General features: G+C 41.7%; 2 protein-coding genes across 2 annotated transcripts in view; both read right to left on the bottom strand.

The window, feature by feature from the left end:
* The window catches only part of LOC309702577 (protein NLRC3-like), a 137481-nt gene extending 121616 nt beyond the window's left edge, over positions 1–15865 (bottom strand). The window contains exon 1 of the mRNA XM_082527187.1: positions 15520–15865. The gene's annotated coding sequence lies outside the window, so the exon portion shown is untranslated. The remainder of the gene's footprint in view (positions 1–15519) is intronic.
* LOC309702569 (uncharacterized protein) overlaps positions 1–26622 on the bottom strand; it is a 1256944-nt gene that overhangs the window by 1182019 nt on the left and 48303 nt on the right. Inside the window, 2 exon segments of the mRNA XM_082527162.1 lie at positions 2103–2279; positions 3557–3733. Coding sequence (XP_082383288.1) covers positions 2103–2279; positions 3557–3733 — 354 coding nt within the window.

Raw genomic sequence — 26622 nt, 5'->3', positions numbered from 1 at the left:
CAGAGAGAAGAAGGAAGAGCAGAGGAGATAAACGAGTGTTTCCAGAGACTCTTCATCAGCTGTCAGTCAGTGATGCAGCACATCCAGTATAAAGAGCAGCAGGGACTTCAGTGCTGGGACTGTACTAGGACTCATTGTTGCTTCACTTTTTCTAATCTTTGGATTTTTATTGAAGTTGATGAAAATGTTTTTCCCTCCTAGTTTGAGTTTGGACTTTCATTCATTAGAAGAACCTTGGTGTGTCCACTCTGAGCTCTGTAGGAACCCCAACAACAAGCCCAACAATCCAGATGGACGGTTCCAGCTGTTAACTGGAGGAATTCCATCCAAACATCTGCTCTCACTAAATTCTTCCTCACCTACAGACCGTGTTCTTCACTGCTTTAAACTTGGAAATGAATGCAGTCATTGGTCTGCGTGCTGCTTTGTTCAGAGAGCTGATTGGCTGTTGACAGTGTTTGATCAGAGCGTGTCAGCCGTTACTATGGTGACCATAAAGGTGAGAAACAGGAAGTGTTTGTGTCCAATCCTGAAGCCTGTCACCATTCTCCTCTCACAGCTTCACTGAGAAGCTGCAGCTTTACAGGAAACACTGGATCTTTGTTTCATACTGACTGTGTTTAGTACAATACTGCTGACAGCACCACCCACTCACTCCATCACTCTACTGACCTCAGAGTCTCCAGTCTGTAGTCTGGACTCTGCTGAAGATCAGACAGCTGCTTCACATCTGAATCCTTCAGGTTGTTTCCGTACAGGTCCAGCTCTCTCAGATGGGAGGGGTTGGACTTCAGTGCTGCTGCCAGATAATCACAGCTGATCTTTGACAAACCACAGCGCTCCAATCTGTATAAAGAATGAAAGATGTAAGTTTATTAGACAAAGTGTGAGCTTGAAATCATTCAGTGTTTCATCATCTGTTCAGAGCTGAAGAAGGTTCAGAATGTAGAAGTTTAGAAAATGGAAACTCCAAACAGCTGAAGCCAACAGGAAGCAGCTTCAAACAGGAAACTGTGCAGAGTTTCAGACTATATGTCCTGATGCAGCCAGTTGGATTTTGGAGATTTGAATCTCTGTTCTGTGACTAAGTCCTTGAATCATTTCTTCCAGTTGGTCCAACAAGACAGACTAAGTGTTGGACATGTGTTGTGGCTCCATTAGGGGAGCTTCTAAATGTGATGTGATGGCCCCTCTGGGTCAGGTGTAAGCCATAGGTGTCAAACTCTGGGCAGCGGGACAAATTTGGCCCACGAAGCCATAAAAAATAACTATAAAAAAGAAATGCAGAAAACAGGAGCTTTCTGGACAGGTGGGAGAATATGATGAAAATTTGATAAAATGATAAAATTTAATTCAGAAGGCTGCAAATACATTTTTTATTTAAGAAATGAATTCCACTGATGTGTTATTTAATGTGTGTAATATTAAGTTATATATATGGTTTAGTATTAAGCTTTGCTTGTTCCATATTCAGTTTTTCAGCAAAACTTGTTTGAGTCCATAAGAAAAGATTCCTTGTTATATTTGGAGGAAGATTTTTTTTCAATGAATATTAATGTTAGCCCGCGACTTTGATCCAGTTTTGAATTTTGGCCCACTGTGTATTTGAGTTTGACACCCCTGATGTAAGCTTTCTAATGCAGCTTTGATCTTCACAGTCTGCTTCATGAAACTCATTCTAACCCTGAATGTCAGAGTGTTCCTCCTTCTCTTTCCCATCATTCATGCTGGCAGTGGAGGAGATTTGGATGTTGGACTGTGTTTTGGATGATGTGTGTATGTTTGTGTTGGACTGCTGTCTGTAAAGCAAACGCACATTTTGCTTTGGATTTCAGTGTCAGACAGACTTTAAGGTGGAATGAAGAGTTGGAGAGTTTCACAGTGAATTATCCAGTGGAGGATTTTTCTTCTTCTTTGAAGGTTTGAAATGTGAACATTGTTCTGCTGCAGTCAATGGACTAAACCAGAGAAGAAGAAAACAGACTTTACCATGAAGATCCTCAGTGTGGATCAGTATAATATCAGCCTGATGTCTGCAGTTTAGTGTCAGCACAACTTTCACATCATATTCATCTCAGCACAACTAAAACATGCTGACTGACCCCAGAGTTTCAAGTCCACATCCTGGACTCTTAAGGAAACCACACAGATGCTTCACTCCTGGATCCTGCAGCTTGTAGTTCCAGCTCAGCTCCAGCTGTCTCAGATGGGAGGGGTTGGACTTCAGTGCTGCTGCCAGATAATCACAGCTGATCTCTGACAAACCACAGCCGCACAATCTGTATAAAGAATGAAAGATGTAAGTTTATTAGACAAAGTGTGAGCTTGAAATCATTCAGTGTTTCATCATCTGTTCAGAGCTGAAGAAGGTTCAGAATGTAGAAGTTTAGAAAATGGAAACTCCAAACAGCTGAAGCCAACAGGAAGCAGCTTCAAACAGGAAACTGTGCAGAGTTTCAGACTATATGTCCTGATGCAGCCAGTTGGATTTTGGAGATTTGAATCTCTGTTCTGTGACTAAGTCCTTGAATCATTTCTTCCAGTTGGTCCAACAAGACAGACTAAGTGTTGGACATGTGTTGTGGCTCCATTAGGGGAGCTTCTAAATGTGATGTGATGGCCCCTCTGGGTCAGGTGTAAGCCATAGGTGTCAAACTCTGGGCAGCGGGACAAATTTGGCCCACGAAGCCATAAAAAATAACTATAAAAAAGAAATGCAGAAAAAAGGAGCTTTCTGGACAGGTGGGAGAATATGATGAAAATTTGATAAAATGATAAAATTTAATTCAGAAGGCTGCAAATACATTTTTTATTTAAGAAATGAATTCCACTGATGTGTTATTTAATGTGTGTAATATTAAGTTATATATATGGTTATATAAGTTATATATATTGTTTAGTATTAAGCTTTGCTTGTTCCATATTCAGTTTTTCAGCAAAACTTGTTTGAGTCCATAAGAAAAGATTCCTTGTTATATTTGGAGGAAGATTTTTTTTCAATGAATATTAATGTTAGCCCGCGACTTTGATCCAGTTTTGAATTTTGGCCCACTGTGTATTTGAGTTTGACACCCCTGATGTAAGCTTTCTAATACAGCTTTGATCTTCACAGTCTGCTTCATGAAACTCATTCTAACCCTGAATGTCAGAGTGTTCCTCCTTCTCTTTCCCATCATTCATGCTGGCAGTGGAGGAGATTTGGATGTTGGACTGTGTTTTGGATGATGTGTGTATGTTTGTGTTGGACTGCTGTCTGTAAAGCAAACGCACATTTTGCTTTGGATTTCAGTGTCAGACAGACTTTAAGGTGGAATGAAGAGTTTCAGAGTTTCACAGTGAATTATCCAGTGGAGGATTTTTCTTCTTCTTTGAAGGTTTGAAATGTGAACATTGTTCTGCTGCAGTCAATGGACTAAACCAGAGAAGAAGAAAACAGACTTTACCATGAAGATCCTCAGTGTGGATCAGTATAATATCAGCCTGATGTCTGCAGTTTAGTGTCAGCACAACTTTCACATCATATTCATCTCAGCACAACTAAAACATGCTGACTGACCCCAGAGTTTCAAGTCCACATCCTGGACTCTCCAGGAAACCACACAGATGCTTCACTCCTGAATCCTGCAGCTTGTTGTTGCCGCTCAGGTCCAGCTGTCTCAGATGGGAGGGGTTGGACTTCAGTGCTGCTGCCAGATAATCACAACTGATCTCTGACAAACCACAGCACCTCAATCTGTATAATGAATGAAAGATGTAAGTTTATTAGACAAAGTGTGAGCTTGAAATCATTCAGTGTTTCATCATCTGTTCAGAGCTGAAGAAGGTTCAGAATGTAGAAGTTTAGAAAATGGAAACTCCAAACAGCTGAAGCCAACAGGAAGCAGCTTCAAACAAACACAACAAGAGAAAAAACTCTGAATGTTTCACATTAAAGTCGTACATTTATCATAAAAACAGGACAAAGACTTGAAAAAGTCGTGTTTTTCCTTCCAGGAACCACAAGGCTTCACTTTTAAAGGTGAAGTGTGAAAGAAATGGACATATTTGAAGTCCAACACCTTTTTCCAGTCACATTATTAAAGCAGACAAACTACAAGCTCATTTTCATTCTGACAAGTCATCTTCTGACCTGGACTAACAACACTGGTCTCTATGTGCAGCTGGCTGTGAGACCAGTGCTCAGGGAGCGTCTACAAAGTGCAACACTGAAAGAACATCACACACTCATTTGCTTCCATCATCCAACCTGAAGAGGAAACAGAGACGGCTCCCCTTCAAAGTAAAAGCTGCTCCTTTTGGACACAGTATCAAAGAAAGTCTACAGTATAACATAGAAAAGACAGAACAAAGTTTTGGTTGTTTTTAAATTGTGCAGAAATGAAACTACACTAAGCTCAATTATGTGACAGACATTTCATCCCATGTCAGTTTGGCCTCATCCTGGGCCGGATTATCCAGCACACACTCTGACCACAGGCCCAGGGGCCACGCACAGCTGGGCTCCATCCAAGAAACAGGAAACAAACCAACACAATAATAAAAAGCACCATGTGATCTTCTTACATCTTCAAGACAAACATAGTAAAAACATGAGCATATTTGTTTCCTGATAAAATGATGTGACAGGTAGAACAGAGTAAAGTGGTGGTGTTACAGCCTTTCTCCCCTCTGCTGCCGAGGCTGTTAGTCTCTCCCAAACTCAGCTACAGGACTTCCAAATGAATGAAAGCAGCAGAAGTGGCTTTACAAATGAAAGAGGAAGAGGAGAAGAAGAGGAGAGGGAGGCCACCCTGACCATCACTCCAGCTGAAAACATCACACTTCCATTAAAGTTGGTGAGAAAATGTTGAGCAGGATGAGCTGCTGGCTAATCTGGAGGCTGTAGCAGCAGCTCACAGTCACAGTGGATTTCCACTCATGAAAAAGCTCTGGCTGCTTCATTTCTCATCTCATATCAGAGACTTTAAAGCTTCACTGAAGCTGTACTGTGATGCTTCCATATCCCAGTGAGGCCTCCATAATGATTTCAGCTGTTCTGTACACACACTGTGTGCCCTGTATGGCTCAAAGTCTCTGCAGCCTGTTTTTATCTGCTATCATCAGATCTTCATCATCCTCATTCACATCCCTCACACACTCTACAGCCTCATCAGCACTGACTTCATCTTCACTGACTGATGGAGCACAACATGAACCTGTGGAGGCTGAAACACTGTCCTGTCAAACATCTCCCCGTCACCACTCCACTTCTGTCAGCCTTTAAATGAACCCTGCTCAAGTCTGTCACTTCTGTTTGGAGCCAAAAGGAAAAACTGTTGTTCAGTCGTTTGGAAAGACAACATTTCTGAAAGCACTCAAACTTCTTCACATTTGTCTTCAGACACATCCTGAACATTTAGGAACTAAAGAAAGTTTCAAACATCAATCAAAGACCTGAAATATAGAAAAACAACAACAGCCGCAGTCAGTGAACTCACCTCAGAGTCTCCAGTCGACAGTTTGGACTCTCCAGTCCAGCACACAGAAGCTTCACACCTGAATCCTGGAGGTTGTAGTTGTCATCATTCCAACTCATGTCCAGCTGTGTCAGATGGGAGGGGTTGGACTTCAGAGCTGAGGCCACAACTTCACAGTGAGACTCTGAGAGTTGACACCCAGTCAGTCTGTGATGATAGAAAATATAAAATGTGTTATTATAAAAGCAGAAAATCTGCATTATAAACAGAGACTGAATGTATATGAAGACAAAACAGAGTGAGGTCATAATCTGATGAATCTGCTCTTCACATCTGTGCTTCAGCTCCTCTTACTGTGTTTGACATGACACAACGATTGAGTCTCTCTCAGACCTGCAGACTTTTAATGAGAATCTTTGTTTGGCTTTAATCTGCAGATGAAGGAGGAAGATGGTGTCACATTTAGGCTTCCATAATGTCCACAGTCTGTCACTGAGATCTGATCCAGAGTCAGAGTGAAGACACACATTTGGACTGTTTCCTGTTTTGACTCCAGAACATTTTGAATGAGTTCAGCTCAGTGAAGAGTTCCAGCTGGAAAGATGATCTCTGTTTGCTACCTGCTGTCAGGTACGACTGTTCACGTCCACACGCAGGAAAAACCTGCTGACTGTTACCAAACGGAGCAGAAATCGCATCACTGGACAATAATGATAAATGAACTCAGAGCTGCTGATATCAGATCTGATTTCAGGGGAACTAAACACAGAAATGATTGGCTCATTTGAGCTTTCTGAGCCATTATCTGCTGGTGTGTCGCTAGTTGGCAGAAAATGATTTGTATTCCTGTTCAGGGCTTCAGTGTTTATGAGTCCAGATCCAGGTGACAGCAAGTCAAAATGATGTTACCAGTCTGTGTCCAGCAGCAGCCTGTATTCACTTTGAATATTGTTATAACCTGACATGGATCAGTTTGTCTTTGATTGGTTTGTAAATGTCACTGTTTCCATTGGACCTGAGTGACGTACAAAGACAGAGAGGGAGAGAAAGGAGAGAGAGGATGGAGACAGCAAAGAGAGAGCAAACACAAACAGGTGAGAGTGGACAGGTGACCAAGGTCAGCAACCAATCAGAGAGCTTCTGTTTGAGCCACAGTCACTGATGATGACTGCACATAACCAAGCAGTGTGTTACTCTGATATCAAATATGGATCCTGCTCTTATAATAATGATCATCAGATGATGTTATTGTGTTATTTTGTAGCTGAATACGATGTTTGTGTGATTATCAGTGAAAGAAGCAGTGAGGAGGATGGAGAGAGAGAGAGAGGACAGAGGGTGAAGTTAGAAACACTAAAAGGATTTTTCATGGATTTCATGGATGATTTGAGTGATTTCCAGCAGGACACTTAAACATGTCAGTGGACGTCCTAAAGAACATATTCACTGATATGAAATGTGTCATTGAACAGGATTAATATCAGTGGAAACATGGTGGAAACAGCTGTGACTGCATGGATGTGACACACTTCAAATCTGTTCTCCACTCTTGGATTTGGGATCCATGGAGCTGCTGCTGAGTCTGTACAATAAAGGAATGGTGTGGAAGGTTGCAGCGTACGGACACAAACACTTTCTGCTTACAATCTGATTTTATTTTCAAAATTAAACTACTAACCTACACTGATCAATGATGTTAATGATCACATCTGGACTCACCCAGCCTTTCTGCAGTTCCTCACAGCTGGAATCAGTCTCTGTCGTCCATGCCATGATGTGTTGTACTTCTGCAGGTCCAACTCATCCAGAACCTCCTCTGACATCTGCAGCATGAAGACCAGAGCTGAGCACTGGATCTCAGAGAGTTCCTTCTCTGATCTGTTCTCTGACTTCAGGAACTCTTGGATCTCCTGAAATAATGAGAGGTGGTTCATCTCCATCAGACAGTGGAAGATGTTGATGCTTCTGTCAGGAGAGATTTCATCACTGTTCATCTCCTTCAGGTTGTTGATGACTCTCTGGATGGTTCCTGGACTGATCTCTGTCTGACCCAGCAGACCTACTAAGAGTCTCTGGTTGGACTCCAGACAGAGGCCATGAAGGAAGCGAACAAACAGGTCCAGGTGGCCATTTTTACTCTGGAGGGATTTCTTAATGGCTCGTTTAAGGAAATCATCCAGAGAGGACTCGTTGTATTTTTGTCCCAAAAAGTTCTTCAGCACCTCTGTCTTCCTGTTGGTGTGACAGTGGAACATGTAGACGGCAGCCAGAAACTCCTGAATGCTCAGATGAACAAAGCAGTAGACTGGTTTCTGGAAGATCACACACTCTCTTTTGAAGATCTCTGTACAAACTCCTGAGTACACCGAGGCCTCTGTCACATCCAGACCACACTGCTCCAGGTCTTCTTGGTAGAACATGATGTTTCCTTTCTCCAGATGTTCAAACGCCAGCCTCCCCAGCTTCAGAAGAACTTCCCTGTCAGCCTCCGTCAGCTTCTGTGGACTCGTCTCATGTCCCTCATGGTACTTGTTCTTCTTCCTCTTTGTCTGAACCAGCAGGAAGTGTGAGTACATGTCAGTCAGGGTCTTGGGCAGCTCTCCTCTCTGCTCTGTAGTCAACATGTGCTCCAGAACTGTAGCAGTGATCCAGCAGAAGACTGGGATACTACACATGATGTGGAGGCTCCTGGATGTCTTCATGTGGGAGATGATTCTGCTGGACAGCTCTTCATCACTGAATCTCCTCCTGAAGTACTCCTCCTTCTGGGCGTCAGTGAAGCCTCGTACTTCTGTTAGCCTGTCAACACATGTAGGAGGGATCTGATTGGCTGCTGCGGGTCGGGAAGTTATCCAGACGAGAGCCGAGGGAAGCAGATTCCCCTGGATGAGGTTTGTCAGCAGCTGGCTGACTGATGACTTCTGTGTGACATCAGACAGCAGCTTCCTGTTGGTGAAATCCAATGAAAGTCTGCTTTCATCCAGGCCGTCAAAGATGAACAAAAGCTGAGAGACAGCCAGCTTCTCTGCTGTGACCTTCTGTAATGTTGGATGGAAAACATGGAGCAGCTCCAGAAGACTGTACTGCTCATCTCTGATCAGGTTCAGCTCCCTGAATGAAAGCAGAACCACCACACTGACATGTTGGTTCTCCAAGCCCTCTGCCCAGTCCAGAGTGAACTTCTGCACTGAGAAGGTTTTTCCAACACCAGCCACGCCGTTGGTCAGAACCACTCTGATGGGTCTCTGTTGGTCAGGTAAGGCTTTAAAGATGTCCTGGCACCTGATTGGAGCGTCATGGAGGGCGTCCATCTTGGAAGCTGTCTCCAGCTGCCTCACCTCATGTTGGGTATGAACCTCTTCACTCTGTCCCTCTGTGATGTAGAGCTCAGTGTAGATCCTGTTGAGGGGGGTTCTACTTCCTGTTTCATCACTTCCTTCAGTCACACGTTCACATCTCCTCCTCAGACTGATCTTATGTTCATCTAAAACCTCCTGCAGACCAACATCTGCTGAAAGAAAGAAAAACAATGAGACTAAAGAGAAAGAAAACTCTTCAATGTCTGAACAACACAAGAAGTCCAGTTTTCAGAAATGAGTCCATCAGCAGACAGATGTTCAGTCTTACTTTGTACACAGCTGCTCTGACTGGCTGTCTGCAGTCCAGCTCTGCTTCTGGATCTTTCTCCACACTGTGCAGAAGCTCTGATGGTGACACAGAAAAGTCAAAGTGGAGATACTTCTGTGCACCTTTGATTAGACTCATTATAAAAAGGAAAACAAAGTTTGAACACAGTCATGTTTCCAGTTCACTGACTTACATTTATTCCATGGACACTCACTCTAACCTGAACCACAGCTACAACCCAACATTGTTGAGGCCTCATCTCCTCCTTTCCTGACTGTAGAGGTTAAATATGCAACAACCAACAAATAAAAGAATTTGGTTCATTTCAAAGAAACTTACACGGTGACAAAGTAAAGTAACCGTAGTAAAGGAGACAACATCCCGTTGATGGTGGGATTATTTGAAAGATTTGCTTTAGTCACGTCACCAAATGCAGTTGAACCACCCGTGGATCCATGTTTGACCATTCTACCACTCTGAGCTCTGCTTTTTAATCGTTTTATTATTATCATCATTCATTTATTCATTCTTTGGAGGGGGGCTATTTCCTAATGCCGCCCTAATAAGCTGATGTTCAAGGGGAAATATAACAGAAACTCTTTCAGTGTTATTCATTAATAAATTAACAGATAAACTGTGAAGAAGAAAAAACTGAGATTTAAAGGAGAGAGTGAGAAACTTGATCATCCATCCTCATAATACATGTTTATCAGTATCTGCTGTGACCAGTGTTGGGAAGGTTACTTTTAAAATGTATTCCATTACAGAATACAGAATACATGCCCCAAAATGTATTCTGTAACGTATTCCGTTACGTTACTCAATGACAGTAACGTATTCTGAATACTTTGGATTACTTAATATATTATCGTGCTTTTTACAACAACGTGAATGTACTATTGCTGTGTGATTTATTACTATTACTGAAGGTCCGCGACTCCGAACTGTAGTAAAGGGACCTCTGACTAATACGGCGGGGTCCCTGTCGGCTCGTAGCTGAAAAATAGCTTTACTTTGTTGTGTGGGTCAACTTTTCTTGCGAGAGACAGAGAGAGGCGTTGAAAGGCTGCTCCAACGGAACTTATTGTTTTCGGAGGAAAACACGAACACGGTGTACAGTCGAGTCTTAATAGCTTACTTACAACTGGGCTCGTCAGGCACTCTTCTTGGCTGCAGTGGTTATTTTTATATTTACATGCTTCCAGCTCCCGTTTTTTCTCGATGACTGCTCGTACGTTTCCACTCCCCTTTTTCTCCCTCCTCGCGCTCACAGACACATAACGTGTATGGCAGTCCATTCTCCCTGCAACACGGACTACACTGCCCATGATGCTACATTCTTTAGAGGTATGCTTGTAGCATTCTGCCTGTTAGCTTAGCACAACAACAACAACGAAAAGGCGCTCTCTCACCCAGGAAACACACAGTCGCAGAGAGAGAGAGAGTGTCGCCCTGTAACCATGGCAACCGCAACGCTGCCGCCTGGAACAACAGAACGTAGCTGTCAAACAAAACCCAAACAGTCCTGACCCACGACAAAATGAAACAGGAAAGTACCGCAGTGTAATCCATTTATTTCAACAAAGTAACTGTATTCTGAATACCACCTTTTTAAACGGTAACTGTAACGGAATACAGTTACTCATATTTTGTATTTTAAATACGTAACGGCGGTACATGTATTCCGTTACTCCCCAACACTGGCTGTGACCATACTGCAGTAATAACTACAAGTCTACATTTCTGTGACTGTTGACCAATCACAGCAGGAATCTGAGCTCATCTCTGCACACAGAGCAGCTTCAGCTCTGGGATAAACTGCTCGCTTCACGTCCTTCTCAGCTCACAGACACTCATCCTGATATTTTCCTTTAACATTTGATGGTATAATTCATCTGAGTTTACACTTTATCTGCATGAATACAGAAAAACAGACCCAAACACCATAAACCATCAGTTTCACCATGTAGAATATATTGTTGTTTCCTTGCTTTTAATTCAGAGAAAAACTCTGATTTGGATTTTCTCTGTTCTCTTTGCCACAGCCCATCCCAGCAGCAGCTGAAGCAGCTGACTGTCACAACACTGAATAACACTTTAGGAGGAATTTCAGAGGTCAGTAAAGCTCCGGTTTCAACATCAGTTAATTAATCATAGTTCATCATAAATGTGAACCTGGCTGGCACACATGTTAATGTTAGCCATTTAAATATTAGCAGTTAGCTGAGGCCACAAGAAGAAGAGGCCCTAGAAGAACAATGGATGATAAGATTCGATTTTCAAGACTAGGCAGAGACGTGTTTTCCTTTACTGTCTCTTACAGAGGAGGGAGCAGATACCAGACGAGGTCACGGAGGTACGGGGAGGATTCGCAGCAGACAGCAAGACTGCCACGTCCATGCGAGAGAGCGATGGCTACGATAATCTCTGTTTTTGTCTCCCTATATAATGTTGTACAGCCCATGTGAGGGTTATCCTCTCTGTGAACCAGATGCTTGATTTCACACAGAGGTCCACCAACTGAATTTGATCAGTTATGGAACGATTTACCTCGACAGGCTCCTTCACTCGCTGCTTTTAAACCTCCTTTAAAACACACTTTTACTCCCTGACCTTTGACGCACGCACGAACACATCCTCCAACCACACACACCCATATTTTGCTCCATTGCGGTTTATTTCACACCTCAAACATTTAGAAAAATATTAAGCAAATACAAGTGATCTGCAATAAATTACAGGTAGTAAGAAAATAAACTACTAACTATTTTACACTACGTCCGCACCTACACGGGTATTTTTCAAAACGCAGCTGTTTCGTCCACGTAAACGGCGTTTCGAATCACCGAACACTGAGATTTTTTAAAACTCCTTTTTTGCGTTGACGTCTGGACGAGGAATACAGAGTTCATCACGCAACGTCAAAGGTATGTGCCTTTTTTCACATCACGCTGTGCACCACGTTATTTTTTACATGAGATGAATTGCAGAATGGCAGATAGTCAGTATTTTGTCTGTATCTGCAGGTTTTACACACTTACATACACACACGCAGTTAATGTCCCACTATTTAGAAAGGTATAGGCGTCATGGTGTGATTATTTTACGTGTAGTTGTTTTTTTCCTGTGTAATATTCAACATTGCTGTCAATACATTTGTCAAAAAATGCCTCTCTGTGCAAAATGGGTTTAAAAACATAAACAGCTGTGGGATCCTGTTTGTCCGTGATTTAGACAGGGGGAACAAATCGTGGCAGGCTCAGCCTGATGTTATTTGGATCCCACTGTAACTTTACTGTATGAAGAGCTAACATCTCCAAAATGTCAGGAGTAGTTAGTCATTACAACAAGTGTTTGTGAAATAAAAATCAAGAATGTGGGATACTGTTTGTGATTTGGAGAGCCCAGTGCTGCTCCTGACGCAGGGAAAAGCAATTCTGCAGGGGAGACCTACATTGGCACTTGTGCAGGTGAAGCCAAAGGGAAGATATGCTTCACCATATTTCCTAGTCTTTGGCTTGGAAGGAAGTTGGTTTGGATGCTTCATCTCCCCCTTTGCGTTTTTTTGACAGGTTTTTGACGGGAGCCCCGTCAAAAACCTGCCAATTATGCTAGCAGCATCCAAGCATTCTTTCTTTTTTTTTTTCCTTTTCATACAGTGCCCCCCCCCGCAATGGCTCTGCGCCCCCCCCAGAGGGCGGGCCCCAAACTTTGGAAAGCTCTGTACTAGCTAAGCTTAAAAATAAAGTTGGATATAGAAATATAGCCCAACAATCATGTTTTTACAGTCCCTTGGTCTCAGCCTCAGATACTCAACAAATCAAAACATCTGATAAAAAAAAACATTTTTTTTCCTTCATTTCTGTCAAATAATTCTGTATGAAATGTTTCTAGCTGTTAGTGTCATGGTTGCTAGGCAACCTGAGCAGTGCGATGGAAGTTAGATCATTTTGCAAGTCTCGGACTTCCGCCCTTCTCGCTCTTCGGAGTACTCCGAAGTGTGTCTGGTGGGCCTTCACCATCAAAGACTCAGAAACAAACTGTGACAGGAAGAGATCTGGCAGACCCAAAGACACAACTGAATCAGAGAACAATTTTCTGAGAGTTAACAGCTTGCGTGATAGGCGGCTCACAGGACAACAGCTTCAATCGCAGCTTTATAATGATCCTAGTAAGTCTCAGTTTCAGCTGTGAAGAAAAGACTTCGACTTTGTACAGAGTGAGAGGCACCCGGAACCAAACAGCTACCACAGCATTCTGCAGCATCATACAATACAGAGGCTGCAGCTGCAGATCTTTTATTCACCTGGAAATTTACTTTAAATGTTAGATGGAAAATGTATTGCTCAGTTTAACCAAAGTAAGAACAAGAATCCATAAACCTTCATAAAGACAAACATCTCCCAGAACATTGAGCTGCTGAAGTGTCACTGAAGGGAAAAACTATTTGTCCTCCTCCATCCAGCAACACCTGAAACACCTGAGTGGAAGCTCCTCCCTACACTGTGTTTGAAGCAAAGCACCGATATCCTTCGACATGTTGCTCTTTAAGGAAACACAGCTGGGTTCAGGTCCAGGCTCTGGATTAGTTTCAGGGTTATGTCCAGCTGAGCCTGGTACGCCCCACAGCTCTGGGCTTTAAAACAACACACACAGAGGTATGAGTGTGAATAATGATGGAGCAGTGATGTGAGTGCTGAGCTGTGACATGGAGAAGAGTCATGGACAGTTAGAGATGGTCATCTCACCTCTGAGCTTTGGTCTGGCTCTCATGTTCCCCACACAGACTGCTTTTAGAGGGAGGGACTCCCTCCTCTCTGTCCTCACACTGATCCATGCTGCTGAAAACGTCCAGATGAACAGAATCAACTCTTTGGGGATTTACTGGATGATTGAGCATCAAGACACTTTTTAATATTTTACTATTTTCTGAAGCTTTTTACCAACTTTGTTCAAATTGGTCTGCTGTCATTTTATTGTTGACAAAAAGAGATTTTGAGTTTGAGTGTTGACGTTTCCATGTGGGACTGTTGCTGCAACACCAGGATGTTACTACAGAATACACTTTATATTGTGAGCACTTGGATGTTAGTCCAGTGGTCCTAAACTGACACACCTGCACCTGGATTCATTCTGACCAGATTTTAGCCCAACAGTGTTTCATACTTAATACATCAGACACAAACTCTGCAGCTGTCATTGTGTGCAGTGTGTGTGCAGTGTGTGTGCAGTGTGTGTGCAGTGTGTGTGCAGTGTGTGTGCAGTGTGTGTGCAGCGGGTCACTGTGTCCTATGAGTGTTATACTACAATAAACAGAGCCTGACCGCGGGCATAAAGAGGGCAAAAACCCACTTATGCTCTAAAGATGAAGTTCTGTTTCTCTTCAAATGAGCCTCAGAGCATGTGGAGGGTCATTGAACGCATCACAGATGACCTCAAGAACAACAGGCTGAAGAACATAAAAACAAACGCAGAGTTTCTGTCTGACGGTTTGAACATGAAACAGGAATTATTGAGCAAAAACGGCCAGTTTACTAATTTATGATCAATCATCAACGCATTCACCTACAATACACGAATGAACATCAGCAGTTAAACTGAAAATAACCTGCATACAAATACGACAGCAGACTATAGCGAACGAGCAGAGAAATGCATTTTATAGATGAAGTGTTGGCAGCGACTCTTAGGACAGCCTGTCTCACTGTCAGCAGTTAAACAACATCCACACACTGGAAGCCCGTTTGCGTCACTAAAAAAAAAGAAGGATCCAGAACTCGAAATTTCGACTTATTTTATCGTAATTTCGACTTATTAACTTGGAATTTTGAAAAAACTAACTCAAAATTAAGAGTTAGTGCTGTCAATCAGTCATTTACGTGAATGACGTAATTTCCTTCTAACCCGGAAGCTGAAGCCCTCAGCTACAAATGCTACAGCTAAGACACCAGAATTACAGCCAGTCATAAATGCACAAGTCGCTGATTATTGTCTGTGTGGCTTCACAAATGATGAAATCCTTCTGTTATTAGCTGAATCACATGGCGTTAATATCAGCTAACGTACTCTCGAAAGCGCCGATTTGTTGCGATGCGGGTTTGAGTGCGCATTGTAGCTGGATTACTGATTGGCAGAACTAACTCGAAATTTCGAGCTACTTTTCTCAACATTTTCGAGTTATAAGTCGAAATTTCGAGAATGGATCCTTTTTTGTGGCGGAAACGGGCTTCCGTAACAGACTGATGGAGGCAGGAGAAGCTGCCTACAGACATCAGTCAGTGGATCCACAGTAACATCGAGTTCAGCTGCTGATCATCAACTGTTTCTGTCTCGTTCCCAGACTCTGATCTCACATAAAACGAAGCAGATTTATGCTGAAACTAAGCTGCACACAGCTGATGTCAGCCAGGAAAACAGTACAGACTGCTAACGTTACCTTAACATGGAGACGATCAACTGCGCCACAACATTCACGAAAGCGAAAGTAAAAGCGACGGAAGGAAACGCCCAGAGAGGCGTTTGAGGGACGGTCAGAGTCAGGAACCTCAGAAACGCATCAGGCTGGAGTTTAATTCTGTTTTCATCTTTAGAAACATCTGGAAATAGTTATAAAAACGCTGCGTAATAAAGAAAAATAGTGTAGATTAGTTTGAGTTGTGTTTAGCTGAGCTGTGTCTTTAATCTGAAGTTCATTTTGTGGAGGAGCAGCAAGACTTTCAGTGTTACTCTCAGAGAAAGCCTCCCAAATGTCTGTTGTCTTAATAGTGGAATTATCTGGAAAATGAACCGGTTCTTATGAGCTGCTTTTCTGTATGAGCAGTCAAAGCATTTTATACAGCGTGCTTCATTCACACAAGCACTTCTTTTTCTAACAATGACACTATGATGGATGCATCGGAGAGCAAGTCTGGGTTCCACATCTTGCCCAAGGATACCGTGGCGTGCAGACTGGAGCAGCCAGGGATCAAACCTCCAACCTTCCAGTTAGTAATTCTACCTGCTGAGCTACAGTCTGTACTTCCTGAACAACACACCCTCCTTTTGTTTCTTTATTTCCAGTAGCAACCAGGACCAGAGATGGGCAGTAACGCGTTACTTGTAACGCGTTACTGTAATCTGATTACTTTTTTCAAGTAACGAGTAAAGTAAGGGATTACTATTGCAAAATCGGTAATTAGATTACCGTTACTTTCCCGTAGGAACGCTGCGTTACTGCGTTACTAAAACCGTGATTTTTTTTGCGAGAATGTCTCATGACAGTGACGTAAGCAAGTGCGACGTTGGTGACAGCAGCTGTGTGCAGATCAACAATGGATAATATATCGAGTACAGGAGAGAGTATGAGCGTGCAGCGTTTAAAGTGTGGAAGTACTGACCTTACTTTGAGTTTGATTCCATAAAAAGTGACAAAAACATTAACGTCCATCGTGCGTGGGAAGAAAACTTCTTTTTACAGCGAAAAAAACCCCTAAACTTCCGAGCAAGCACCGAGTAGCTACGACGTGATGGGAAACTCACAGAGACACTCGCGCAGATTCTTCAACTGACCGCAGCACACCTACACCAGGGTAACCCTCCGCCTACCCTGCTCCTGCTTTACAGGTGAAAATAGAGCAAAAGGACCGCTGAGTCTTTGACTTTATTTATTTTCTGCTGTGTTTTACTTGCATCTGTTTGAAAGAGTGAGTGAAAACACAAAAAATATTTTATTTTATGTGCTGGAATGTGTAGAAAATAGGTTTAAATGTTAAACTAATTTATTCAAGTCAGAGAATGTTGCATATAATTAAATGTTTTGCTTGATGCATAAAGTTAAAAGATTAAAACTGATAAAACAAGTTAAAAAAAGAGACTTTTCCATTTGATTACATTTTGTATGATGGATTATGTAGAAAAAGTAGAATTGGGCTGAAAGATCTATCACTTTATCACCTCTTCAGGTTGTAAATCGTGTTTTTAAAAAGTAACTAAGTAACTAAGTAACTAAGTAATTAATTACTTTTGAAAATAAGTAATCAGTAAAGTAACGGGATTACTTTTTGGGGGGAGTAATCAGTAATTAATTACTGATTACTTTTTTCAAGTAACTTGACCAACACTGACCAGGACCATAATGAACCCTGACTCCAACAGACACTCAGGATCCACCTGCCCAGTAAGTCACCCGCTAACTGCAACTATCAGAGCCCTGACCTTCTGCAGAGACGAGTCACACTGAACACAGCAAGTGTCCCTGCTCTCAGATACAAAACCTGCCTTTAAAAGTTCAGAGTAATGAAATCAGCAGTTCTGATTCTAGAATCTGTAGTCTCACACACTTTTGTTGTTTTGGTTCACATCGGTTGATATTCTGCTGCAAACAACTAATGAGAACATTTTATAAACCTTTGAGTGTCCATCAGGATCCTGTAGAAACAGCTTCCATCTCAAATACTAAACATCATTATTTACATTCTGTTTATTTATTGTTTTAAAGTCACTCTAGCACAGATTTCTTTAGCCGAATGTCTTTCTGTGTCTTCCATACAAACATTAAACATGAAAACACTCAACACAGCAACACTGAAAGCATTTGAGTGCAACTTTCATTCAAATCAAACTTTATACACAATTACAATAATGGAAAAAAGACAATCTAAATAGTAATACACAACAACCACTGCAGAAATAAATAAAAGAAAACCAAACACAATCCAGACATGAATACACAAATATATTTAAATCTATATATTTATACATTTTAATATGATGTAAAAGAAAACAAATACAAAACCTATCAAACTACCAATATAAAAAAAACAAGACCAGAATCAGAGAGACTTTATTCATCCCAAGGGGCAATTAACATACAACAGAGCAGCATGACGTTGAAGATAAGCACAATAAGAGTGAGATAATAAATACATATATACAGTTTTAAAATTAAAGTGACTGAAGGTGAATAAATAACTGTAAGTGACTAAAAGTGAGTAAAGTGTTGGTAGTATAAGAGTGTAGTTTATGTTTCTGGTGTGGGAAATGTTCTTATCAGCTGGAGTTAAAAAGCAGAGCTGCTTTGGGGACAAAGGTGGCGCTCCTCCTCCTCTCAGTCCTGCAGGAAATGCAGCGGAGGCGTCGCCCAGAGGGGAGCCATTGAAATGCAGGGTGAAGAATGTGAGAGGGGTCGTTGATGATTTTGGCTGCCTGTCGATGAAAACCTGCCAGAGTTCTGACAGGCAGGCCAATGATTTTAGAGCACACTGATGCTGCAGTCTGTTCCTGTATGAAGGCTGAGGGAGTGGAACCAGCAGCTGATGGAGAAGGTCATGATGCTTTCCAGGAAGACGTAGTAAAAAGTCATCATGATGGGTGTGCTGACTCCAAAGGAGTTGAGTTTCCTAAGGAGGTTTAGCCACCATGTCCCCTGCATGCTGGTAAGGCCTGGTTAACACACACATCAGCATGAACAAAGTGGGAAATGTGTTTCTTCTAATTTTGTTACCATTTTTATTTAAGAAAAAAGCATTAAAAGTGCCAGGACACGTGTAAGTAAGTAAATGCCAAACACAGCTTCTTATCATTGCAAACTCTTATGGCTGCAAATGTTTTACAATAAAAGCAAACGTAAGCATTTGTGAAAACAACAAAACAGCTCAATGATTTGCTAAATTTGTACTGTAGCATCCATCCAGAGGGTTTCCCAGGTTTTCACTAATGCTGCTAAAAAAGCTGCATGTACATGTTAGCAGGTGTAACAGGCCCCGGGAGGATGGACAGTGTGCACCAGCTGGTTAGAACAAAGGAAATAATCAAATAAAATCATCGTTTTATTTCATCAACACACATAAAGGCCAGTTCACAAAAACTGACAAGCATTAGCTAGCAGCTAACATGTAAAGGACGTGTGCAGGAGCCTGGATGCAGTTTGTGGAGTTTATATGATCAACATAGTTTTTGGGTTAAAGGTTAAAACTATAAAGTTATGGCTCACTTGCTTAGAGTTGTATTATATGGGAAACAGTGCTTACAGACTGACATAGTTGGATTTCTTTTGCTTCAAATGTATGCTTTTATTTTGATAGTCTGGCAGAGACAGGAAGTTAGCTGCCTCTCAGTCTCTCTGTTTGAACTGAACTTTGTAAGACTTTGATCCTTCTGGATTCAGGCACGTGTAGCTGCTCTGGACATTTGTACGGAAATATTTAAAACTGGACTCCTGCTGATTTTTGGAGAAACAGGGACTCAGTGGAGCGTCGAGCTGAGGCTTCATTCACTGCAAAGCTACAAAGTGCATTCATTTATCTTAACAAGCAAAGTTGATGTGACTGAAAAAACAAATATTTCTATTTTTCTGAACTTTCATCAGCTTGCTGAGCAGAAACATCTATGAAGAGTCCAGTCAGTGATTATTACTCATTAGAAGGGAAGATGAAGAATCCTGGTGTTGGAAGCTCACACTGTCACGGTCCTGGGTCTTATGACCCAGTGTTTTGAGTTTCAGTTCTTTTGATGTTCATAGTGTATGTTTAAGCTTATTAGGTTTCCTATGTTCATTTGCTTATTAGCTCCCCCTTGTGTTTTCAACCCCTGTGAAGTCTCCCTTGCCCTTCGTGTGTTTCATGTCTGTTGTCTTATGTTGTCATGTCTGCCTCTCATGTTTCCTGTTTCATTTTGGAGAGATCTCGTGTTTTTATATTATGGATTATGTTTTGAGTCCTTTGTGTTTCGTGTTTCCCTAGATCTCAGTTATGGTTATCTTAGGTTTTGCTCTTTGGCTTTGTCATATGGCTTCCCTGTGTTCCTATGTTCTGTCTCCCCTGTTGCTGTTAAGTTGCATGTTTAGAATTCAGTCAGTGTGTTTCCTGTTTTACTTTGTAGGTCCATGCCTCATGTGAGTGTTTCTAGTTTTGCGTCCCTGTCTCGCCCAGCCTGATTACTCCCAACTGTGCTCCCCTTCTGTGTCTCATTCCCTCGTTATCCCTCTGTGTATTTAAGCTCTGTGTTTCTCTTTGTCAGTGTCGTAGTCTCCCTCATAGCTGTGTGATTTTTCTTCCTCTTCCCCCTGTAGCTCCTTGTGCTTTAGTCTCCCTAGTTTAGTTTAGTACTGTTTTTTGTGTTTCACTTTATGCCAGCATTAAAGCGGTTTTGAGTTTACGTTTCGTCTCCGTGAGTTTGCGTTTGGGTCCTCTCCTGCCTGCCACACAGCCGAACCATGACACACACTGTCTGCACTGTGCATGCAAAGTCCACTGAATGAATGAACCAGTGAATGTAGGAAGTGCCCACTGTTTCTGTAAGTATGGGAGGACCCACCTCTCTCTGCAGATGTCCCTGACACAGGCGGCCCTGGCCAGGATCTGCTCCCACTGGGCATCCCTCCCCAGCACCACCCTGCTGTCCTGCTGGCTCATTAGACGCTGCAGCTCTGGGTAGACCCGGTCCTTACAGACATGACCAAAGCAGCACACAATCAAAGACAAACAGAAGCTTTGAACACATGAATATGACATTTATAGTAATGCGTTATTATTGCAAACCTGTTTTTTCCACAGAGCGGTCATGAGGCGCAGTCCCACTGCTCTCAGCTTGGGGGAGCCGGCCAGCATGTGCAGACTGTGCAGCACGATCGGGAAGCAAAGCTGGAATATTACAGCACATATGATCAGAGCCAAGTTTACAAGAGAAACACACGGTTACAGCTGAAGAAGGCAGATGTTAGACGATGACTGCTGGTTTGGAGAGTCCAGCTCACTGACAGAGTGCTTTATACTACAGAGCACTGCATCTATCCCACACAGAGGCTGCTGTGGTGGAGTCCAATCCCAGCTCCTACAAACTGGGTACAAGAAACACTGTCTGTGTTCACACAGAGAAAACTGTGTGGAAGACGTGGGAATTTCTCTTTGCTCCTTTGTCAAAGTGCTAAACATCGAGAGGGGAACATTTCAGTTATGTGCACAAACTGATTTACCAACATTTGCAACACACAGTGTCCTGCTAATGGTGCTAATATTGCGACCTCCACACTAACCTAGAAGGGTCTGGCTGCAGCCACTGGGGAGCTCCACAGTAACCGGAAACACGTGACCTCCATGGTAGGTGGAAATACGTTCCTGCATGGATCATCGACTGTGGAAACCTTGCAAGTGGATCGTAAAGGTTGGTACAGAGTCTTTCATGTCTAAATTTGCTGTTAATAATTATATAATTGTAGGACTCATCTAGTTTGCTTACACTGATTACGTTGGCACTTTATTAGTGCTACAACAACGGTCAGACCCCCGAGGCATCTAAACTTTAGTAAGAATGTGCACTTTTGACACCTCTGGTTAGCATTTAGTGGTCAGTTTCAAACATATTTGATTTTTGCTTGTTATGAACAAATTCACTTCAATACTTTTCACGATCTGTAACATCAATGCACATTGTTCCATTTACTGCATATTGCACTTTATTCATGTCTCTCATTCCACCTGCAAAAACATTGTAAAGGTCGTCACAGAGAGTTTTATATATGTATAAATACTAATATTCTCTGTTCCATTCTGTTTTATTGCCCAGATGTTAGTTAGCCTTTGTTCAATTGTCTTTTATATGTCAATGGATACGTATGTCACAAATAAAAGTTTCTTGTAAATTATGTTTTTGTAAAGAATTTTCTCCCAAATCTCTTACATGCTAACTGTAACGTGTTATTTCTGCTAAAACCTGAACTTAAATGTGTATATGGTGTTTATTAAAAAACAAAAACTGAAGAAACTTCTTGAATAAAACATCTTCAAGACACTTAAAGCAGTTCAGACGCTTTTCTTTCCCAGCTCCTCAGACTGTCCACCCTGTTAGCTTGGTTAAGTAGCCATGAAGAGTAGAAGGCCAAGTATGATTTTCAAACAGTAAACACATTTATTTTTAAACCCTGCAAATAAACAACATTAACATCAAAAGTTTTACATTTTCCTAAATGTATCCCACAATCTGAATATAACACCCACTTCCCCACGTTTGATCCGCTGTGTTAAATATGATTAAAAACAGAATTCAATCATTTGCAAATCCTATAAACCAGTATTTTAAACAAAGTGAGAAAATGAAACATTTAAAGAAAAATATTAGCCCATTTTGAATTTGATGGCAGCATCCTCTCTCCATAAACTAAAGGCTTTACGATGTTTAGTGCTGGACCATGTTGGTTACTGTGTAAACTTCTGAAACGTTCAACAGTTTCCATTTTGATTAACCTGACCAACATCTAACATAGAACACCTTTGAAGTGGACCTCGCAGCCTGTGGATAACTTCAAACACGTCGAGGTCTTCAGAGGCTGAACTTTGACCCAGCATCACAAGGAGCGCCATAAACACTTGTTACAGTTATTAGAAGGAACCCAGCCTTTAGACATCCCCACAACGACATCGTGACCAAGGGTCTGTTGCATGATTTTTAACATGGCTACAATGTGTCGTCTGCTGAGTCATCGTTTAATACAACAACGTACTGAAAGAGAGCATTCAGCATCTGACTGAGCTGGACTAACCTTCCCTTTCAAAAGTGAAAACTGCAACATAAAACTGGAATACAACCAACTTCTAATGAAATGTAACATTTTATAACATGAACACAGATTCCAGGTGAGCTGTGTCCTCCAGGACTGGATTTACCAGAACAGGTATGAGGACGGTGCCTGACGGGCATGTACGAGCTGGAGTGGATCCCAGCTAACACAGGGTGAGGAGACAGACGACCGTTCACGCTCACACTTATTCACCAGTTAACCTAACCCCACTACCTGAATGTGTGTGAACTGTGGGAGGAAGCCAGAGTCCCCTGAGAGGACCCACACAAACACGGGGAGAACATCCAACCTCCACAGAGACTCTCTCTGCACTAAAAGCACAAAATAAAAATCACACCGTCATGTAATTCAAGAAACTGGTCTTAAAAAACATTTAATCTAATATGTCCACATGGAGCCCGTGTTAAGGTCCGTACTGGGCTTCAGAACATCAAGTGAACAACGTCAAATGGGACCTGGGTGCGTTGTCTCCTGATAGAAAGTGCTGAGGATCAGAAGGACTCAGGGACAATACGATATCTGTCCAGCAGAGGGCGGCATTATTCCAAACGGCTCCATCCTAGAAACATGATGAGAAGGGAGCGGCCGAAGAGGTTTGTTTTTTCTTCCAAACTTTATTGAAATTATAAAGCGAACAGTCAGTCATTCCAGTTCAGTTTGTACAGTAGACATATAAGGCAAATAAGAGTAACAATATACAGTGCAGTGAAATAAGAAGGATAAATAAATAAAGGATAAAAAAGAAAAAAGAAAGAAAAAGGGGGGAATGTGACAGACTTCATAACAACTTTGTACTTGAAAGTTGTGACAGCTCATTCGTTAAACATTTCTGAATGAATTTCAATCAATGATAAACCTTTTTTTATTGGAAGTTAATTTAAGAGAGTTTAAGTAATATTCAATTTCAATCAAAAACAAATTAAATGATGGGGTTGAGTTTTGAAATTACAATTATGTATATGGAATTTCCCTAGTAAGATGGAGCAGCCGAAGAGTGAACTGTCAAAAGTACTGAATATGACGTCACTTATTTATGTGCGAATGTTTAATAATTAAAGTCCATCCATCCATCTTCATCCGCTTTATCCGAGGCCGGGTCGCGGGGGCAGCAGCCTAAGCAAAGAGGCCCAGACCTCCCTCTTCCCAGCCACCTCCTCCAGCTTATCCGGGGGAACACCAAGGCGTTCCCAGGCCAGCCGAGAGATATAATCTCTCCAGCGTTTAATGTATACTCAGTCCCCAAGGACCCCAAAGAGCTTTACATATCCAGTCATCCACCCATTCACACACTGGTGATGGCAGCTACATTGTAGCCACAGCCACCCTGGGGCACACTGACAGAGGCGAGGCTGCCGGACACTGGCGCCACCGGGCCCTCTGACCACCACCATGCATGTGATAATGCATGAATTAAATGTAATCTTAATTGGAAAGTGTGCATACTGATATTAGCTGCAGCTTTAATCTTCTCTGCTTAACTTCTATATGCAAGACACATTTTAAAGATAAAGTAAGTGACTAGTTACTACTTTATGTTTGTATCTTTATGTAAAGTAATAAATGTTGAGGAGACCTTTCAGTATGTGTTCACCTATGGAAGTGTATCAAGAGTAAAAAGTGACTATACACAAAATGATAGGAGTCTATCTTTGTGGCTTTCTGTGATCAAAGCTTTATAATAGTATATTTACTTTTAAACATGAGTTATTATAGTTCGGATTTTCAGTTCATGTTTCAAATGCATTATTTGCCATTATGATTTTAATTGTGATTTAAAATGTGAAAATTTTAGCTGTCCTCCATCATTCTCCCTGAGGAGTCGAGTTACGGTGACTTTGTATCTTCTACAAGAAGTTAAAAAAAAACTGTAGAGGAAAAGATGGCAAAGTCCCAAGACTTACAAAAGGAAGCCTATGCTAGACAAGTCCAGAAGTACAGAAACTTTGTGTACAGCGTTGGAGATGAAGTTCTTCTTTTGAACATGAGGAAACGTGGAAGGAAGGGAGGAAGACTTGATCCAGATTTTTACAGGACCCTACACCATTCAAGACATCGCTGGCAAATGTGTGAGATTAAAAAAAAAAACACGGAAGGAGCAACTTTAAGAAATCACTAAAGCATTGACCATATCAAGCTGTACAGAAGAAGCCACCATGTAAATATCAGTGACAATGAAAAATACCCAACTCACAGTCAGACAGTGAACAGCAGCACAGACCTGAAGATGCCCCCCTGCCATCCTACTGCTAACCCTCAGTGCCAGCAAAGTCCAGAGGATACCAGACCCTCTGTTATTCATTATGCACCCAAAACGGCTGACAACAGTTGTTGCTCCCACAAGGAGTTTAATTGTGTTCCAGGACCAGAAACACATGAACAAGAACTTCCCTCCCGGAAATAAAGCTTAGAAAATGAAGGTGGCATAGTGAACAACTCTTTTTGACCCATTGGTCATTTGCTGCCAGTTTGACGTTGCAACTTGATTGACTGTTGCATGACTTTGTTTGCATTTTGCAGTCTTCAACTCATATTGGATATAAAGAAACATGCAAAGTGCACTGAGCTTGTAGAAGTCTAGAAATGGATCTGCCTGTCAGTAATTTTCTATTTTGCCCACCCGCTGTACCTTTCCTATTTCTCTGCGTGTAAATGCATGCCTATTGTATTGACTTTTTTCCTGTTGTGGCCCGTCGGCCTTTACCCAGCTTATCCACTAAAAATCTCATGCATGCCTGAGCTAACTTATCATATTTTTCTTTTAGTAAAGAGGCTATGGCGTGCAAAGGATACTGGGCGCCTGGAGTCAGTTGTTGGAAGATAAAAGTTATTTGATTCCTCTTTTCGAACACTGCAGGGGTCACGGTGGTTTCTGATGAGGTAAGAGAACTTATCATTATTGATTCTGATTTCGAGGTTCTGCTCCTTCTGAAGCATTTGCAGTGCAGAGACCATTAATAGTTTAAAATGTGCGGGTAGGTCGGGGGGTTTATATTGCAAAACTCTAAGGTTTCACCCATTCACTTCAACAGGAAAAAATGTTATCAACCACAACACAGATGTTGTGACATCTGTGACACCATAATATCCAGTTTCAGTATATGCAGAAAGAACCTTTATCAGCAATTCTATTCCTTTAGATGTTTTTGTGTACAGCACTCAAGCAGTTACTTCAAAGATTGTTGCTGTTGTTGTATAAACTCTGATTATTCAAAACAGGTCATTGATGCATACCTGCACCTTGTCATTGAGAGACGAAAGGAAAGTAAGAAATGTCCTTTGCCTACTAATTTTGATATATAAAAAAACTTATTTACTGTTCTCTAACATTTTTGTATACTTGTGCAGAATGCTGCACACCTGCTCTGTTCAGTAGTTGCAAGCTCGTTGTTTTCTGGGCAGTTCAGATGCCTCAACAAGGTATGTTGAAAGTTCAAAAGTGGTCCAAACAGTTGACTCCTTTCTGTTGCTGAGGAAAGAGTTCGGTTCCTTTAAAGAAGACTATATTTGAAAACACCCTAAGACGCATGGTACCTAAGTAAATCCAAATTACTCTGCACTTCCAATCCCACAGATGAAGTTCCCAGTTGAAGACATGTGGCTGTGCCCTGTGAACTTTGGTACGCACTGGATTCTTGTGGTATGTGTTCATATAGTTATTAATTTGCGTAATTTGTTGTGAAGCAGTTTCTTGCACAAAGTGTTTTTTTTTAAAATACGTTTTCAGTGGCACAAACTATTGTAATTTTTTAATTTATTAACTTTTTCTTCAGATTGTCAACATTTCTGCACAGAAAATACTGCTCATAGACCCCATGGGAATGAAGGTGTTTATGACAGGAAAATTCTGCGCAACTGGAGGTATGCATTATTACTGAGGTATTATTCTTAGATAAAACATTTCTTGTTTCATTACAAACATTTTTGTTCAACTAGGAATTTTCTGAGGATGAGAGGGCATGAAGACACCATGGAGTGGCAGTTACAGAC

Source organism: Aulonocara stuartgranti (assembly GCF_965226115.1).
Source record: "Aulonocara stuartgranti genome assembly, chromosome: 3".
Lineage (NCBI taxonomy): Eukaryota > Metazoa > Chordata > Actinopteri > Cichliformes > Cichlidae > Aulonocara > Aulonocara stuartgranti.
Note: the sequence above shows the minus strand (reverse complement) of the source record. Positions and strands in the feature narration are given on the sequence as shown.